We start from the raw sequence: 21,150 nt of genomic DNA, 5'->3' as shown, positions 1-21,150 counted from the left end.
AACCCTGGCTAACACCTACATTAACCTCAGTGTTGCACAACCAGGTGGCGCTGCCACCCACAGGGAAGCAGCCAAATCCCGTAAGTATAGAGAACTGGATCACCACTACAATTTTGTCCCCATTGCTTCTGAGACGCTCGGCGCCTGGGGTAAAAGTGCTACCAGTTTTTTGAAGGAACTGGGTTCTAGGCTCATTGAAACAACAAGGGACCCGAGAGCTGCAAGCTTTCTTTTCCAGCGCCTCAGTGTGGCGATACAGAGGGGAAATGCGCACTGCATCCAGGGTTCCTGCCCGCCATCTGAGGAGCTGGAGGAACTCGACAACCTATGACAACCATCTTTGTAACCTATATGTAACTCCTTTTTTGTAACAAAGTTCAAATAAAGTAAATATATATGTGTACATACAAAAGAATGGGGGTGGTAGGAGAAGATAATATTAGTGTTCAGTGAGAAACCACAAGGTCTCCTCTGAATACTTTTTATTTTCTTCTCCGAGGCTATGGGTCCCCACATTGGCACCAGAGGTGGTACCCTCACAAACTTTTATATTATATATATATATATATATATATATATATATATATATATATATATATATATATATATATATATATATATATATATATATATATATATATATATATATATATATAAATATATATATATATACATATATATATATATACATATATATATACATATATATATATATATACATATATAGCCTACTTCTCAGCCTACTATTCAAGGCCCGATTTGCCTAATAAGCCAAGTTTTCATGAATTAATGTTTTTTCGTCTACCTAACCTACCTAACCTAACCTAACCTAGCTTTTTTTGGCTACCTAACCTAACCTTACCTATAAATATAGGTTAGGTTAGGTTAGGTAGGGTTGGTTAGGTTCGGTCGTATATCTACGTTAATTTTAACTCCAATAAAAAGAAATTGACCTCATACATAGAGAAAAGGGTTGCTTTATCATTTCATAAGAAAAAAATTATAGTAAATATATTAATTCAGGAAAACTTGGCTTATTAGGCAAATTGGGCCTTGAATAGTAGGCTGAGAAGTGAGTTCTGGCTACTAGGTACGACATATATATATATATATATATATATATATACATATACATATATATATATATACATATATATATATACATATATATATATAAACATATATATATATACATATATATATATAAACATATATATATATACATACATATATATATATATATATATATATATATATACATATATATATATATATATATATATATATATATATATATACATATATATATATATATATATATATATATATATATATATATATATATATATATACATATATATATATATATATATACATATATATATATATATATATACATATATACATATATATATATATATATATACATATATATATATACATATATATATATTATATATATTATATATATATTATATATTATATATATATTATATATTATATATATATATATTATATATTATATATATATATATATTATATATTATATATATATTATATATTATATATATATATATTATATATTATATATATATTATATATTATATATATATATATATATACTGTATATGTGCATATGACAGTGTCAGACCACGGAGGAAAATTGAAACAGGAATTTCCTTAAGTACTTTCGTATATTAATACATCTTCAGGAGTGGTTTTACAGGTCAAGTATTGGACATATATAGGCAGGAGAGAATGGTGAAGCGAGTTGAGGTACAATAACAAATGAATGGAATTAGGTGGACACAAATATGAACCGAGCAAGAACTGCTGAAGGCCTATTGGCCCATACGATGCAGCACCTATTCATACCCACCAACAGGCCCACACACACATGGATAATAATAGCCTAAGATAGCAAATATTTACAATGAATTAGTGAGACAAATGTGTTCCAATGATCCTACTCAAATCGCCTTGTAATTGATCTATTAAAATTGGATCTACAACAAAATTTACAACATCAAAAGCAAGGGGGTAAAAAAATCACTCAAAATAAAAATGCTCAATCCTCATCCTACTGAAAAGGTTTTCATTTGGATGTATCATGTTCCTGTGATTTCAATGTGTATTCTCCATTCCCAATAGAGTGGTATTGAGAAATAGGTAAATGAGTGGTAAATGAGAAAGCAGTTTATGCCAAAACCCTCAAGTGTTAAGACTTCACATGACAAAGATTACAGAGGAAATGCATCACCATTAGCACAGTTCTCAACCAGATATTACAACATTACACATTTCACACTATAGATTCAAGCAAGGAAACAAAGATACCAAAAAAAATGTTAGAAGTTTTCTTTTGCAAAGAGAGTAATAAACGGTTGCAACAATTGAGAAAGTGGTGGTGGCCAAAACTGTCAGTAGTTTCAAAGGGTTATGTAAGAGTGTTGGGAAGATGGGATACCACAAGTGTAGTTCTCATTCTGTGTCTACACTTAGGTAATTACACTTACCTGCCTGCCTGCCTGCCTGCCTGCCTGCCCTTAATGCCAGTCAGCCATACCTGCCTGCCTGCCAGCTATACCAACCAGCCTGCCAGCCAGCCATACCTGCCTGCCTGCCTGCCAGTCATACCTGCCTGCCTGCCTGCCAGTCATACCTGCCTGCCTGCCTGCCAGTCATACCTGCCTGCCTGCCTGCCAGTCATACCTACCTGCCTGCCTGCCTGCCTGCCTGCCTGCCTGCCTGCCTGCCTGCCTGCCTGCCAGCCATGCCTGCCTGCCAGCCAAACCTGCCTGCCAGCCATACCTGCCTGCCTGCCTGCCTGCACTCTGCATGTCAGTTCTGGCAGCCCTGCTTGTCTGCCAAGCTCTGCCAGTTAAGCCTGCTTTCTTGCCATGCTGGCATAATGGCTACTAGTGACTAATAAATCAGTGCCTTCAGCTAAGGGCTGCACAGAAAGTGGCATTTCATTAAATTATTGCTAATTTTGTTTAGCTTACTGATATTTTGTCTTCTCGAAGGTTATGCATCTTTGAGATGCACGAGGGTTAATCACTAGGTTGTAAAACCAATTAAAAATATATCAAAAAGAAAGAAAAAGGGATATTAAATTGGTAGTGGAAGATAAACTTACCCTTCCATCCACAAGCAACAATGAGTAGTTGGTTTCAGAAGGTATCCTGGATGCCAGGGTACGGGTTAGCGACACAGGACTTAGTCGAGATGGCAGAGCAAGAAGGCACGGGTGACCCAACAACTGCATACATCTTTGATTATTATTATCACTCTCTTGGTCCATTCGAAACACCAACGGAACACGTAATACTCTGGAGAAGAATACAATACAGAACAACCATAAGATATTTTGGATTTAATCTAGATATATTAGATACTGTAACCCCGCGATTATCCGGGATTCAAACATCCGGAAAACGCCCTTATACGGCCAAAATCGTGATCGGATAAAGTTATCACAATATCCGGCCAAAATGGCCACAGAAACCGGATAAAAGCTGATTCGACCGGATGAAAATTCGGCCATACCGTATTAATCCCGTCTGTGGCTCTAGACGCATGGTGGAGGAGGGGGGTGGGGTGGGTGGGTGGTGTTGGGAGGGTGGGAGGGGTGCGTCAGGAGGGACCACCTGGATACAGGAATTACCATTAATTTTAGAACAATTAATCATAGCCAAAAACAAATGAAATAAGTACTAGTAATTATGTAATAACAAATAAATAAGTTTCCTAAAAGCAATGTGCATAGGCTGAAGTTTCCTTCAAAAATATTGTGAATTTTTTTCCTAATGGCGGCCTACATAACGTGCTATAGCAGCCCCACCCCAAGTGGACCTGTCCAACACTGGTCAACCCATGTGCGTCCGTCCCTCGTGTTATACACAGTGCTGCGCCATTAGTGAAATATTTTTTTTAATAACTTTTTTATTTTCATAGTATCTTTGAACATTTTTGGCCAAGACTATGTCTGGTAGCAGCATCAATTGTTCTGGAGGTGTTAAGAGGAAGAAGGTTGTCCTAGCAATTAAAGACAAGTCACTGTTATACACCTCAACCAGTGCGGCCTCACAATGCTGCGCCATTAGTGAAATATTTTTTTAAACTTTCTTAATTTTCATATTAACTTTGAACATTTTTGGCCAAGAATATGTCTGGTAGCAGCATCAATCATTCTGGAGGTGTTAAGAGGAAGAAGGTTGTACTAGCAATTAAAGACAAGTTATGTGTTGTTCAACAAGTGAGGCGCCACAGGCAAGCCAAGCGCCTTCAACAAGTGAGGCGCAAGCAAGCGCCTTTAACAAGTGAGGGCATGCAAGCGCTTCAACAAGTGAGGTGCAAGCAAGCGCCTTCAACAAGTGAGACCTCACAGGCAACCCAAATGCCCTCAACCAGTGAGGCTTCAGCAGCTGGCAGTCAAAACTAACTTAGCTTAATGAACTGTACAGTAATATAAAGTGTTAATTTTAGTGTTGTGTTAGTATAGGTTACGTAAATTGTTAAGAATTTTTAACTTCAAGATGTGTGGCATCAATCAAGAGGACGAACACGAACAAGGTAAGTTGAGGTAAGTTGAAGCAAGAACGGAGGACTCTTGGACATGCAGATTTGTGAACCTCATTCTGGAGACATTCTTGTATCAACACATAAAGCAGGCCACAAGAATGAGGGAAGGAGATGTACCGTCAGTACTGGATCTAGTATTCACCAGGAAAGAAGAAGAGATATTTGACATCCAGTACCTTCCTCCCTTGGGAAAGAGTGATCACGTCCTGTTAGACATTGATTATGCTTTAAGATATCATCTAGAAGAAAATGGGGACATTGAAACAGTTGATAAACTCGATTTAAGGAGAGGCAACTATGGGGAACTTCGAAATTTTTTTAATGAGTGTAATTGGACAGAATTGTTGCTAGGCAGGGAAGTAAATGAAATGTATGCCAAATTTTTAATAATATACGAGGAAGGCACACAAACATTCATACCAAAACAGAGATGCAGCGCCAGAAAACAGGATTGGTTCGACAGAAATTGTGAGAGTTCAAGAGACCAAAAGACACAAAAATGGAATCAGTATAGATAGAGGCAAACCCCCAAACATACCAGCGATACAAAGATGCGAGAAACAACTATACGGCAGTAAGGAGAGAGGCAGAAAGAAATTTTGAAAAAGGGATAGCGGATAAATGTAAAACAGAACCGGGCCTATTCTACAAATTTATAAACAACAAATTGCAGGTAAAGGATAATATCCAGAGGTTGAGAATGGGAAACAGATTCACAGAAAATGAAAAGGAAATGTGTGAAACATTAAATGAAAAGTTCCAAAGTGTGTTTGTACAAAATGAAATCTTCAGAGAACCAGACACAATAAGAATTCCAGAGAACAACATAGAGCGGATAGAGGTGTCTAGAGATGAAGTGGAAAATATGCTAAAGGAGCTCGGTAAGAACAAAGCAGCTGGCCCAGATGGCGTTTCACCATGGGTTCTGAGAGAATGTGCATCCGAGCTCAGCATTCCACTTCACCTGATCTTTCAGGCATCCCTGTGTACAGGAATCGTAGCAGACGTGTGGAAACAGGCTAACATAGTTCCAATCTACAAAAGTGGCAGCAGGGAAGATCCCCTCAATTATAGACCTGTATCATTGACAAGTGTAATAGTGAAAGTATTGGAAAAACTAATCAAAACTAAATGGGTAGAACACCTAGAGAGAAATGATATAATATCAGACAGACAGTATGGTTTTCGATCTGGAAGATCCTGTGTATCGAATTTACTCAGTTTCTATGATCGAGCCACAGAGATATTACAGGAAAGAGATGGTTGGGTTGACTGCATCTATCTGGACCTAAAAAAGGCTTTCGACAGAGTTCCACATAAGAGGTTGTTCTGGAAACTGGAAAATATTGGAGGGGTGACAGGTAAGCTTCTATCATGGATGAAAAATTTTCTGACATAGAAAAATGAGGGCAGTAATCAGAGGCAATGTATCGGAATGGAGAAATGTCACAAGTGGAGTACCACAGGGTTCAGTTCTTGCACCAGTGATGTTTATTGTGTACATAAATGATCTATCAGTTGGTATACAGAATTATATGAACATGTTTGCTGATGATGCTAAGATAATAGGAAGGATAAGAAATTTAGATGATTGTCATGCCCTTCAAGAAGACCTGGACAAAATAAGTAGATGGAGCACCACTTGGCAAATGGAATTTAATGTTAATAAATGTCATGTTATGGAATGTGGAATAGGAGAACATAGACCCCACACAACCTATATATTATGTGAGAAATCTTTAAAGAATTATGATAAAGAAAGAGATCTAGGGGTGGTTCTAGATAGAAAACTATCACCTGAGGACCACATAAAGAATATTGTGCAAGGAGCCTATGCTATGCTTTCTAACTTCAGAATTGCATTTAAATACATGGATGGCAATATACTAAAGAAATTGTTCATGAATTTTGTTAGGCCAAAGCTAGAATATGCAGCTGTTGTGTGGTGCCCATATCTTAAGAAGCACATCAACAAACTGCAAAAGGTGCAAAGACATGCTACTAAGTGGCTCCCAGAACTGAAGGGTAAGAGCTACGAGGAGAGGTTAGAAGCATTAAACATGCCAAAACTAGAAGACAGAAGAAAAAGAGGTGATATGATCACTACATACAAAATAGTAACAGGAATTGATAAAATCGACAGGGAAGATTTCCTGAGACCTGGCACTTCAAGAACAAGAGGTCATAGATTTAAACTAGCTAAACACAGATGCCGAAGAAATATAAGAAAATTCACCTATGCAAATAGAGTGGTAGACGGTTGGAACAAGTTAAGTGAGAAGGTGGTGGAGGCCAAGACCGTCAGTAGTTTCAAAGCGTTATATGACAGAGTGCTGGGAAGACGGGACACCACGAGCATAGCTCTCATCCTGTAACTACACTTAGGTAATTACAGACACACACAATGCACTAGGAAATGATGTGGTGGAGGCTGACTCCATACACAGTTTCAAATGTAGATATGATAAGAGCCCAGTAGGCTCAGGAATCTGTACACCAGTTGATTGACGGTCGAGAGGTGGGACCAAAGAGCCAGAGCTCAACCCCCGCAAGCACAATTAGGCGAGTACAATTAGGTGAGTACACACACAAAAAATATCCTGCACACTGGGGGGTGTCATATTTGGAGGCAACGCAGTTAAGGGGTTAAGGATGTACAAAACTGCGGAAGGGGGACTCTCCACGGGGGCAAAGGATAAAAAACACGAGTAGAAATATTAGTAATACGAACCGAAAAAGAATCCTGTAAGCGAGATAACCGGACAGAAAGAGGGGAGGTTGTGAAGAGGAACAGGAACCGCAGGAGGGGTAAAAGTTAAAGCATGACAAAGACGAGAGAAAGGATGTTGCAAGGACTGCGCAAGATAGCGAAGACAGTAGCGATCATGGCGGTTCTGGAGAGATGGGAAGCCAGTGTCAATATACAAGCTGAGGATGGGAGTCGAACAAAAGGTACCAGAACTGAGGCGCAACCCAGTATGGTGCAAAGCATCAAGACGGCGAAGAGTAGAAGGAGAAGCAGACGAGTAAGCAGGGCAACCATAATCGAGCTTAAACAGGACGAGAGAGGAATGTAAAGCGAGTAGAGTGCGCCTATCCGCTCCCCAAGAAGTATGGAACAATACCCGAAGGAGGGTAAGGGCCTTAGAGCATTCAACACAGAGGTAAGAGATATGGGGCGACCAAGACAAACGAGTGTCAAAAATCAACCCCAAAAGATTAGCGGAATCCGTGTACACAATGGGGTGACCATAAAGCGACAAAGAAGGATGAAGAATGACACGCTTTGAGTAAAAGTCATAGCACAGGTCTTAGATGTAGAGAACCTGAAGCCATGATCGGTGGCCCAAGACGACATAGCATCAATCGCAAGTTGAATCCGGCGTTTAAGGAGAGGCGAATCATCACCCTGATAGCAAAGTTTAAGATCGTCAACATAAAGAGCGGAGAAGACGCCGGAAGGAAAAGAGGAAAGAAGACCAGTGAGGGCAACCAGAAAAAGAGTAGTGCTCAGAACACTACCCTGGGGCACACCTTCATATTGCTGAAAAGAGGCAGAGAGCGCGGTACCAAGCCTCACCCGAAAGGAACGACGAGAGAGGAAGCTACGGAGTCACGAAGGCCAAAAGAATGAAGTTGGGATAGAATATGATATCGCCAAGTGGTGTCGTAAGCCTTTTCCAGGTCAAAAAGGACGGCAACAAAGGAGGTCTTCTCAGCAAAAGCAGTACAGTACTTGTTTCAGTTTTCTCACCTTAATTCTTGTGCTAGTTGTTCGTTTTGGTATCATTGTGTTCGCAATTAAATTTCCTACAGGTGTATATGCATATAATGTACAAAAGCCCGGCGTGCCTCCCCGCAGGAAAGCCTAAAGTTACCCGTAAACGAGCACCAACTGGCACACCGTAACATAATGTGTATACGCGTTCACTTTGATAACATCAATTTTCGTATTACGTCTTTCATTTTGGTATCAAATTGTTCGCAATAAAGAGGCGCGTATTTTAAAACTAGTCCCATAATAATAAGAGCAATAACTGAAATTTTAACATTTTAATTCTGGAAGCTCATCACCACAAAATTATTTATATCTTTCCAGTGTTCTGACATAAATGTTTGTGTTACATCTTTCATTTTGGTATCAAATTGTTTGCAATATAAAGGTGTGCATTTTAAAACTAGTCCCAAAATAATAGCACAATAAATAGAATTTTATCAAATATTTTAAAATTTTGACCAAAAACGTATTTATAATCTTTCAAGTGTTCTAACATCAAGTTTCATGTTACATCTTTCATTTTGGTATCAAACTGTGCGCACTCTAAAGGCGCTTATTTTGAAACTATCCTGAAGTCGATCGGATATAAAATGAATTTTATACAAATATTTTTGTAATGTATGCGAGCGCTGGCCACTGCTAGGACTCTGGAGAAAAAAAGTGGATGTGATCCGTATCCAAAGCGAGTGATAGTGTTTATACAGGCACTAGTGCTGTTTCTGAAATAAGGACACAAAAAGCTCAATACTTGAGAAATACATTTCAACCAGTGAGAGTGATGGTGCGAGCACTAGCAGAGGGTGTGGTAGAAGAACTTTGAAGCCTTCAAAGCCTGTATAGTTGGATGAGGCTGTGTACAAGTGGTTTGCTCAGCATTGCACAGCTGGCATGACAATTCACAGTCCAGAAATAAGAAATGCTGCAAGCAGGTTTGCAGAAAGCCTTGAAATAAAGGATTTCCAAGCAAGTGATGAGTGGATTGCAAGTTTCATAACAAGGCACAATATTGTGAAGAGGAAAATTGTCGGTGAAAATAATGATGATGTCTGACGACCTAACGTTTAGGGAGCATAACCAAGCAAATATTGCATCAGACACAAAAATGATAAGATGGATTACGAAAACTTTCAAATCCAGGGATCCCAACACAATGGTTGTACTCTTCAAATCACTTGTGCTGTTCTGTCTTGAGTACTGCTCAGTACCCACTTCCCACTTCAGAGCAGGAGAGATTGCAGAAATAGAGGGAGTACAGAAAACATATACAGCATACATAGACACAATAAAGCACCTATATTATTGGCATCATCTCAAAGCCCGTCCAGATGTACTCGCTAGAAAGACGACGAGAGAGATATCAAATAATATACACATGAAAATACTGGAGGGTCAGGTCCAAAATCTACACAGTAAAATAACAACATATTAGAGTGAACGATATGGAAGAAAATACAGAACAGAACCAGCGAAGAGCAGGGGGGTGCCATAGGCACAATCAGAGAGAACCGTATAAACATCAGAGGTCCACGGTTGTTCAACGACGTCCTCCCAGCGAATATAAGAAATATTGCTGGAACAACTGAGGACATCTTCAAGAAAAACCTAGATAGTTTTCTCCAAGGAGTGCCAGACCAACCGGGCTGTGGTGGGTATGTGGGCCTGCGAGCCGCTCCAAGCAACAGCCTGGTGGAACAATCTCTCAAGTCAGGCCAGGCTTGGGGAGAAGAAGAACTCACAGAACCCAATCAAGCAGGTATCAAGCAGGTTTAACACAGAAGGTGAGCTAAACTTAATTCTTATTTTGTAAGAACAGCAAGCCAAGAGCCTTCAACCAGTGAGGCCTCACAGGCAAGCCAAGAGCCTTCAACCAGTGAGGCGTCACAGGCAAGCCAAGAGCCTTCAAGCAGTGAGGCGTCACAGGCAAGCCAAGAGCCTTCAACCAGCGAGGCATCACAGGCAAGCCAAGAGCCTTCAACCAGTGAGGCCTCACAGGCAAGCCAAGAGCCTTCAACCAGTGAGGCCTCACAGGCAAGCCAAGAGCCTTCAACCAGTGAGGCCTCACAGGCAAGCCAAGAGCCTTCAACCAGTGAGGCATCACAGGCAAGCCAAGAGCCTTCAACCAGTGAGGTGTCACAGGCAAGCCAAGAGCCTTCAACCAGTGAGGTGTCACAGGCAAGCCAAGAGCCTTCAACCAGTGAGGCTTCAGCAGCTGGCAGTAAACACTGACCTTTCCTCATGAACTGTACAGTAATTTTAAGTGTTAATTTTAGTGCTGTGTTAGTATAGGTTATGTAAATTGTAAAGAATTCTTAACGTCAAGATGTGTAACATCAATCAAGAAGACAAACTACAACAAGACAAGTTGAAGTTTCTGGTTAAAATTAATGACAGTACTGTACAGAACTTAAATATTTTAAAATTATATGTGGCAATTCAAATTATGTTAGTTGTGGTACAAACATTTTTGGAAATGTTCACTTTTGGACTTCCGCGATGAAACATCCTTTGATCCGGAAGACCGGCTCATCCGTCCCGGGGTCCTTCCCATATAGCCCGGACTAGCGTGCTAATACAGTACAATATAGCTTAAAATGCCGGATATTATTACACTAGCAGAGACGAAACCGAAGGATAATTATTTAAATGAGGTGGTATTCCCGAGTGATTATGCTATTTGGAAATGCAACAGCAAAGTTGGAGGTGTTGCAATCTTGGTGAAGGAATAACTAAAGACGAGAGAATTGATATTTAACAACCCTCGAGGAGTAGAGATAATGGACCTGGAGATTTGCAGTCATTATGATATACTAATAATCATTACTGCATGCAGTCCGCGAACAACCAATACGTGGACTAAGGAGGAGCTCAATGACAAGAGAGGGCCTTATAATAATCACGAGAGAAAATATCGTAAAAGCAGGTAAAGATAAATCACGATTATTGATACTCGGTGACCTCAAAATAAAATTGATACTGTGAAGACTATAAAGCAAGAACAGATAATTTATGGACTGGCCGATTCGTTAATCTCATCCTGGAATCTTTCAAGCATCAACATGTAAAACAGCCCACACTAATGAGAAAAAATGATGTTCCATCACTGCTGGATTTGGTATTTACCGGAAAAAAAAGATACTAGTATTTGATATTCCATACTTTCCTCCCTTGGCAAAAAGTGACCATGTCCTGATAGAAATTATATATGCTACGAGATATAATCTAGAAGAGTATAGCAAAATTGAAATAATTGTCAAACCGTTTAAGAAAGTACACCATAGGGAACTTAGCAAATGCTTGAATGAATTTAATTGGAAAGACTTGTTGCTAGGCAAGGAAGTGAATGAAAGCAATCGCCATGACGAACTGGACTCGAGGCAGAAAAGATGACAAGCCAAATTACAGAAGGTAAAATATGCTTCCTACATATAAAGTATCTGGCTTGGTGACCATGAACAAAAAAAATAAAAGAAAAGCCAAGCAGAGTCCACTGACATCATAATCTACAGATTAGTTTATCAAATCAAGGACAAAAAAAGCATAGGCTCCAAACCCAGGAGAGGAAAACTGAAGACTTACAAACACTTCAGAAAAACTCTGAGGTAAGCAAAATAGTTTTTCTCAGTTTGTTGCGTGGCAAGCAGACCATCCTGGAATGAAGGCGAAGCACCACCTCCCAGCCTCCACTGGTTGAAGGAATAAACTTGCTTAGCTTCTCCATAACAAATAGAAAAGCTAGTGAAACATTTTTAAAATCCTGAAATTGACCTCCAGCAGCTATACAAATCTGTCAGGGTCTGCAACTTGGCAACTGCTGTGTACACAATGAACTGAGTTGTGTTCAAGAAAGACCTCTTCAATACAACACAAGTGTTACAACCAGGGTGAAAATAATTGGAAGTTCACTGCAGGAGACAAAAGAGGTAAGTTTCATAACCATTGTACTCCATCTGGAATTCCATGCTAAACCATGAAGCAGGCTGTGGATTCACAATGTGCTGTGCCACACTGCCAAACACCATACTAAACAAACTAAGCACCCGAAAAAATATTAGGAAATTCGCACCGAGTGGTAGTGGTTGAAGCAAGGCAAGCGAGGTGGTAGTGGTCAAAACTCAGTAGTTTCAAAGCGTTAGATGACAAGAGAGTGCCAGGAAGACGGAACATCACAAGAGTAGTTCTCCTCCTGTGACTACAACCAATACAAATAGGTAATTACAATACAAATAGGTATGAAGAGGTGTACTAAAGGGTCACCAGGTCCCATCTGTCTCAAGGGCCGAAGCCCAGCAATGAAAAGACCTACTCAGATTCCCTAGCCTGATGTCATAGTACAACTATTACTCCACCGGGGCATTTACAACGTACCCTGTGGTGTTGATACCTTCAACATCGCCTTGGATCACTAAAATTCACTCTCCCTCAGACACAAGAATCTCCCATACAACCAAGCTCAAAGAAAAAAAAATCTATTTAGCTCCTACAGAGGTACAGGATCATGCAATTTACAATGTCACTCAAAATATCTTTACCATTACCTAGCCTTGGGTTTTTCAATTCTCCTCTTCTCGACAGGTATAAGATCATCTGGTGTGAGAGAAACTTGACACACAGGACAAGGCAAACACTCTCCTCCATGGTGCTTGCATGACATCTGCAATATACAAAATCACATTTGAAATCAAATATTCACAAGCTATTTTAACTTTTACAGTAAAACAGAGATTTCCTTTTCTCATCAGTTAGTATATTGAAAGTACAATATAAGATTAGGTACATTAAATATATTTTAATTTTCCCAAAAAGAAAATTAGAGAGACTAAGGAGAGATGACTCCACACCCCCTCCATAAAAGTACAGGCATAACTTGCCAACACCATGTAGTGTTCAAAAGGTGTTCAATACCTTGTTCAATACAAAATACAATATATATACAATATACCTTGTTCAATACAAAATAGTGTTCAATACCAAAACAGAGATGCAGAACTAGGAAACAGGATTGGTTCAATAGAAATTGCGAGAGGGCTAGAGACCGAAAGACACAAAAATGGAATCAATACAGGAAGAGGCCGAACCCCCAAACATACCAGCGATACAAAGATGCGAGAAACAACTACACGGCAGTGAGGAGAGAGGCAGAAAGAAATTTTGAAAAAGGGATTGCGGACAAATGTAAAACAGAACCAGGTCTATTCTATAAATTCATAAACAACAAATTGCAGGTAAAGGATAATATTCAGAGGTTGAAAATGGGAAATAGATTCACGGAAGATGAAAAGGAAATGTGTGAAACACTAAACGAAAAGTTCCAAAGTGTGTTTGTACAAAATGAAATCTTTAGGGAACCAGATACAATAAGAATTCCAGAGAACAACATAGAACACATAGAGGTGTCTAGAGACGAAGTGGAAAAAATGCTCAAGGAGCTCGGTAAGAACAAAGCAGCTGGCCCAGATGGCGTTTCACCATGGGTTCTGAGAGAATGTGCATCTGAGCTCAGCATTCCACTTCACCTGATCTTTCAGGCATTCCTGTGTACAGGAATCGTAGCAGACGGGTGGAAACAGGCTAACATAGTTCCAATCTACAAAAGTGGCAGCAGGGAAGACCCCCTCAATTATAGACCTGTATCATTGACAAGTGTAATAGTGAAAGTATTGGAAAAACTAATCAAAACTAAATGGGTAGAACACCTAGAGAGAAATGATATAATATCAGACAGACAGTATGGTTTTCGATCTGGAAGATCCTGTGTATCGAATTTACTCAGTTTCTATGATCGAGCCACAGAGATATTACAGGAAAGAGATGGTTGGGTTGACTGCATCTATCTGGACCTAAAAAAGGCTTTCGACAGAGTTCCACATAAGAGGTTGTTCTGGAAACTGGAAAATATTGGAGGGGTGACAGGTAAGCTTCTATCATGGATGAAAAATTTTCTGACTGATAGAAAAATGAGGGCAGTAATCAGAGGCAATGTATCAGAATGGAGAAATGTCACAAGTGGAGTACCACAGGGTTCAGTTCTTGCACCAGTGATGTTTATTGTGTACATAAATGATCTACCAGTTGGTATACAGAATTATATGAACATGTTTGCTGATGATGCTAAGATAATAGGAAGGATAAGAAATTTAGATGACTGTCATGCCCTTCAAAAAGACCTGGACAAAATAAGTATATGGAGCACCACTTGGCAAATGGAATTTAATGTTAATAAATGTCATGTTATGGAATGTGGAATAGGAGAACATAGACCCCACACAACCTATATATTATGTGAGAAATCTTTAAAGAATTCTGATAAAGAAAGAGATCTAGGAGTGGTTCTAGATAGAAAACTATCACCTGAGGACCACATAAAGAATATTGTGCAAGGAGCCTATGCTATGCTTTCTAACTTCAGAATTGCATTTAAATACATGGATGGCGATATACTAAAGAAATTGTTCATGACTTTTGTTAGGCCAAAGCTTGAATATGCAGCTATTGTGTGGTGCCCATATCTTAAGAAGCACATCAACAAACTGGAAAAGGTGCAAAGACATGCTACTAAGTGGCTCCCAGAACTGAAGGGCAAGAGCTACGAGGAGAGGTTAGAAGCATTAAATATGCCAAAACTAGAAGACAGAAGAAAAAGAGGTGATATGATCACTACATACAAAATAGTAACAGGAATTGATAAAATCGACAGGGAAGACTTCCTGAGACCTGGAATTTCAAGAACAAGAGGTCATAGATTTAAACTAGCTAAACACAGATGCCGAAGAAATATAAGAAAATTCACCTTCGCAAATAGAGTGGTAGACGGTTGGAACAAGTTAAGTGAGAAGGTGGTGGAGGCCAAGACCGTCAGTAGTTTCAAAGCGTTATATGACAAAGAGTGCTGGGAAGACGGGACACCACGAGCGTAGCTCTCATCCTGTAACTACACTTAGGTAATTACACTTAGGTAATAAAAGGTAATTCATAAACACCTCCAAAGAATACATGATTAACCGTCCTGTAATTTATACATCTGACTGTCAGCATGACAAATGCAGACCTTAATACAATGGATTCCTCCTAAATGTGGCTCATATCCCTTCCTAGACTTCACCTCCAAAATTTGGACTTCTCTGAAAAAAATCCAGTTTCTATGTGGGACATAGTAAAGTTCAGATCATCGGTTCACAACCAAGTAGGGGTATAGTACAACCTCGATTCAATGTACCCCGATTCAACGCATCTCCGGCAAGGTCGCACACTATTCAGGCCGGATTTACTCACCCGGTTCGGCGTACTCTGGTTCGTCGAAGCGGGGGATATGTGGATTTGCTTACGATGTTGGGACAGAGTTCACAGACTGGTAGAAAACTTTCCCATTCTATCACAGGTTACAATTAATAATTCCTTCATATGACAAGTTGGATCACACAAGTGGACCACACAACAAGTGAACCATATCAACCAAGCTCCAGCCAAAGTAGGCCACACAAGTGAATGACGAGTTTCCATGATTTTCATTCACTGATTTGTGGCAAATTAATTTAAAGGCTGAAGTGTGAATAGCTAGCTAATGTGTTGAAATCTTCTTATAGACATTTTCTGTGATGAAATAAGATGTACTAAATAAAATAATAATGAAATAAGTACTAAATAAAACCAAAATTATATTGTAATATGATAGACATTTGCTATTTGAGATATTATTCATGTTATTGGCACAAAAACTCCAGCACGAGTGGACGGGTCTAATACGTGTGCACACAGCAGCATACATTTTTCGTTCGATTTCGTCGCCACAGTTCAGTGACTTGCGCCCTCAAAAATAATAAAATTAATAAATCAGTTCTAAAAGTTCAATAAGTATTTTTTATAGCTCTTATTATCCTAATAATGTTGCTAAACTAAATATATAAACCAAAATTTACTGCTCTCAGCAACGATCGCCGGTGTCTCAGTCATAACCGCCGACGAGACGGTAGATCAGCCAGGTCTCTTCAATCAACAGCAGCAGGAGACATCAAGATGTTAAGGTTGATGATCAGCTGTCTGAAGATCAAGTCGACCAGGTTACTCGACTGGTAGCAGAGTACAAGGAGGTACTCTCTGACGTCACTAAGGTAGCAAAGGTAGAGGGTTACCGCATACCTTTGCTCGAGCAACAAGTGGTACGAACAAAACCATATCCTGTTCCTCATCACCTTGTACCACAGGTGAGAGAAGATCTGCCATCTATGATTAATGCGGGAGTAATAGAGAAGTCGACCTCACTGTACTCAAGCCCGATGGTGTTAGTGAAGAAGCCTGGGGGAGGTGTGCACATCTGCCTCGACTTCAGGAAGTTGAACTCCATCATAGAGTTTGATGCTGAACCAATGTTCAATCAAAATGAGATCTTCTCAAGGTTAGCTTCCAGTTGCTATTTCTCCAAGCTTGATCTGACAAAAGGATTTTGGCAGATTCCATTAGATGAAGACAGTAAGCGCTGCACTGCCTTCATGACAAGCGAAGGTTTCTTCCAATTCACAGTTCTTCCGTTTGGACTGGTGAATGCCCCGGCCGTGTTCAACAGAACTATGCGCAAGGTCTTGGGGGAATTACTGGAGTAGAAGTGTTCGTGGACGATGTGCTCATCCACTCTGCTATGTGGGAAGAACATCTGAGCTTGCTAAGGCAGGTGTTGGCAAGACTACAAGAAGTAGGAATGGTTGCAAAACCCACTAAGTGTGAGTTGGGGTGCAAGGAGGTCAGGTACCTTGGTCACGTGATAGGGGGAGGGTTCACCAGGCCGCTGCCTGAGAAGATCACCAAGATCAGTAAAGCCCCTCCACCCGCCACCAAGACGCAGGTTAAGTCATTCCTGAGACTTGCAGGGTACTACAGGACTTTCATTCCCAATTTCACGTCCATAGCAACTCCACTAACTAATCTCACCAAGAAGAATGCACCTGTTAAGAGTACGTTGGACAGAAATGGAGAACTCAGCATTCTCGACGCTCAAGAAGAAGCTAACTGAAGCACCCATCCTTAGACTACCAGATTCTAACAGGGAATACATCCTCGGAACTGATGTCTCAAATACATGGTATTGGTGCTGTACTCATACAAGAGTACGACGGTGAAATGTGGCCAGTTGCGTACTCCAGTCGTAAATTGAGCGATGCTGAGCAGAAGTACTCCACTGTAGAAAAGGAACTCCTTGCTGCTGTAGTGGGAGTAAGGAAATTCTACCAGTATCTCTACGGTAAGCGTTTCACGTTTCAAGTAGATCACCAACCCCTCAGCCACATTGGCACGCTTAAAAACGCAAACCCTAGAATAATGCGCTGGGTGTTGTTCCTTCAACAGTTCACATTCCGCGTGGTTTACATAAAGGAAGCCGACAACGTAGGTGCTGACTGGTTGAGTAGGTCAGGGGTGATTAACGAAACGTCAAACGAGGGAGACATGAGCGAAGTAATGCAACACAAATCACCGGACACTAGTTCCCAGTGTGCCTCTGATATATCAGGCATGACACAGGTGGAGAGAGGCAGTGGACAGACTAGCGCCACTCAGGGTTTCGAGGCATTGAGCAGACCCAGAGCTGGAGCCCCGTCCAACCACAGTGCTTGCTCAAGACCTGAACAGATAGCCACATGTGACCCGGTGACTGAAGAAATTCCTCACTTACCAGAAGAGAATAGTCTAGACGAGGACCCGCCTCGCCTAGCATTATAGAAAACGGGGTCCGCTCGACCCGGCCGCACCACGTGCACTCGGTACGTGCACGTGCGTCAGCGGTGGGTGTAGAACGAGCACCACTCTGTGGTGCTCGGTCTTTCGTTGGGGGGTGATGTGAGAGTATGGTTTCTCAAGATTATCCCACAGCTTACTTGAATGGTTCATTGCAGTGCTCAGTACACCAATCCTCGTGCACAAGCCCTATCTCTGTTAACCCTGGATAGTAAACTGGCATGTTTGGTATCTCCAGGATGCCCACTTAACCAGGAATACGTTTATAATACGGAGGCTGCCATATGTCCAGGCAGGAAGTAGATACAAGAAAGTTAAGCATACTTGCCACAAAGGGTCAGTGAGTACATAGAAGGTGCCAACGTGAGAGAGGGAGAGGAGACAACAGCGTGAGAGAGAGAGAGCAGACGCCAGCGAGGCGACTGACCTCTGGGGTCAGCCTCAACCGGCGCAATGGAGAACAACAACTGTGACGTGGTCGTGACGTGTTCATAACGTCACCTCTGCTACTGATCAGGGAACGATCAATATGATTGGTTCCCGCTCTTTTGCTGCAATGTCATTGGTCAAATTGTAATCCCTTGTGTTGTGTCCCAAAAGATGCCCTACAGCCGCTGGCAAGAGCATTCACGTGAGGGAGCCCTTGCATAGATGACGTGTCCTGTTCTGTCTATCAGCCAATAGACAGAAGAACACCGTCTATTCCTCACTGTCAAGTTAAACTCAGCGTCTTTTCGATATACCAATACTCGCCCAGAATCGCGACTGTGACTATACTGTTTTGAAGCCTAGTGACAAATCACCAGAGCGAAACAGACTGGTATCAGGTAACCCCTGGTGACAAGTGGAGATTGTCTGTGAGTGACCTAGAGTGAACTAAGGCAGTGCCGCCACTTAACACTTTCGCGCTTTCGATTAGAGATAACTCGTCACTGGTTTTTCTTACGATTCCGCATAACTGCCTACTTTTCTCATCAATCGAAAAAATATTTCTATAAATTCCATTTTTTAACCGAAATGGATGGGGATACTCTCAGATTGTTCTCCATGAAATTCCCGTTCTCCCTCACTGAACACATGGCATCTCGGCCTACCCGGTCACGTGGTCGGCCCATTGTTTTGTTGACACGCCAAGTGCCCGCAGTGCGCTCCCCTCTCACGGCAAACGTGACCCGTTTTACACATTTATTTCCGTTCCGTTTCCGTTCTCGTGTACCTAAAACCCATTCAATACCTTCAACATGGATGCTGCACCAGGAACAAGCAGTGGAACGCAAAACAAAGGTAGGAAATCTAGGAAAGCAGAAGAGATCGCCAGGATTTTCGATCTGTATCGTGGGGTCAATCTCACTCCATCCAAGATTCCCGAAGTTGTTGAAGCCTTTTCAGGGTCTTCTGATGATGATTTGGAGGCTGACGAACCGGAAAATGATGTTCTTTATGAGGTTTCCTCAAGTGATGAAGATATTTCGAGTGAGAGTGAGGATGAGATTGATGAAGAAGCCCCAGCCCCGCCACGCGGTAACCGCACGTGTCCGGTACCAAAGAGGGCTAGGCTGGGTGATGAGTGGAATCGTAGCAATACTCCTCCCATCGTTGATGACTTTACTGCAACCCCTGGCCTAACAATTCCACTACCTGCTACTCCATTGCAGTTTTTACAATTATTTTTCACTAGAGCAGTGGTTGAATACTTAGCGTATGAAACAAATTTGCATGCCAAACACGTCATACATCTCATGGCTGAGTCAGCAAGAAAAATGTGGAAACCAGTGTCGGTGAAAGAAATGGCCCGATATTTGGCCCTGTGCATACTGATGGGCATAGTGAAGATGCCTACAATGAGGATGTACTGGCAGACGAATCAGATGTGGCATTGTCGATTCTTCAACTTGTTTATGTCGTCTGCTCGGTTCCAACACATTTCTAAGTTCTTCCACATGTATAACAAAAAAGGCGTTCCAGTGAATAATAGTGACCGATTGATAAAAGTTAGACCACTAATGGACTATTTTTCAGAAAAATTTGAATCTGTATATATTCCCAAAAAAGAATTGAGTCTCGATGAGGGTACAATGGCTTGGCGAGGCCGCCTCTCTTTCAAGGTCTACAATCCCAACAAGCCTGATAAATATGGTGTAAAATTTTATATGTTGGCCGAAGGGAAATCAGGCTACATATATAAATTTGATGTGTATTGTGGAATTGGAAAAACGACAGTGGAAACCGTGATGGGGTTGATGGCGCCCCTAGTCAACAAGGGTTATCATTTGTATATGGATAACTACTATAACTCGGTAAGCCTAACAGAACAATTACATGAAGTTGGTGTTTACACATGTGGCACACTTAGACTCCAACGTGGCGCCCCCAAGGATCTGCAACAAGTTGTAAAGGGTAAAATGGCAACCGACACGACCGTATACATGCGTAACGATAACACCTTTCTTATAGTTTGGAAGGACAAGCGCCCCGTCTCTGTCATCACCAATATCCACAATGCCGACACTACTCAAGCACAGCGCAGGAAACGCGTTCGTAAAGGTGACGGGAGAACTGGAGTAGAAATTGTGAAAATGAACAAACCCAAGGCCATAGTCGATTACAATAAGTTCATGAAAGGTGTTGATAATTTTGATCAAATGGTCAAATATTATGAGTTTGCAAGAAAAACCCACAAATGGACCAAGAAGATCACTTTCTATTTTCTGCAAATGGCCATGCACAATGCATACGCATTGTATAACCACTACTCAACAGATACAAAAAAACTAACACTATTAGAGTTTCACGCAGTAGGAATAAAAGCCTTATTGGCGTGGAACAGCAAGGAATGGCCAACAACAACAAGTATACCACATGTTCCCGACATAGATGCCAGCGCAGCTCCTCCTGCTGACGCGGCAGTTTCAACACCTGGGCCATCTGGTGCAAGGCGTCCTCTGTTCACTTAAACACCTAAAGCCCACTCATCAACCACAAATTCTGAAATGGACATTGAGGACATAGAACCACTTGATGTTTCTGATTTCATAGAAGATTCTACTACAAGTTTGGTGGTTCCTGTA

At 40.9% G+C, this 21,150-nt stretch overlaps 1 protein-coding gene across 1 annotated transcript in view; it reads right to left on the bottom strand.

Annotated features, from left to right (window-relative positions):
- The window catches only part of LOC123760115 (uncharacterized), a 226,604-nt gene that overhangs the window by 55,994 nt on the left and 149,460 nt on the right, over positions 1 to 21,150 (bottom strand). The window contains 2 exon segments of the mRNA XM_045745600.2: positions 3,140 to 3,332; positions 12,898 to 13,013. Coding sequence (XP_045601556.2) covers positions 3,140 to 3,332; positions 12,898 to 13,013 — 309 coding nt within the window.

Source organism: Procambarus clarkii, chromosome 16 (assembly GCF_040958095.1).
Source record: "Procambarus clarkii isolate CNS0578487 chromosome 16, FALCON_Pclarkii_2.0, whole genome shotgun sequence".
Lineage (NCBI taxonomy): Eukaryota > Metazoa > Arthropoda > Malacostraca > Decapoda > Cambaridae > Procambarus > Procambarus clarkii.
This window is presented reverse-complemented; position numbering and strand designations above follow the sequence as displayed.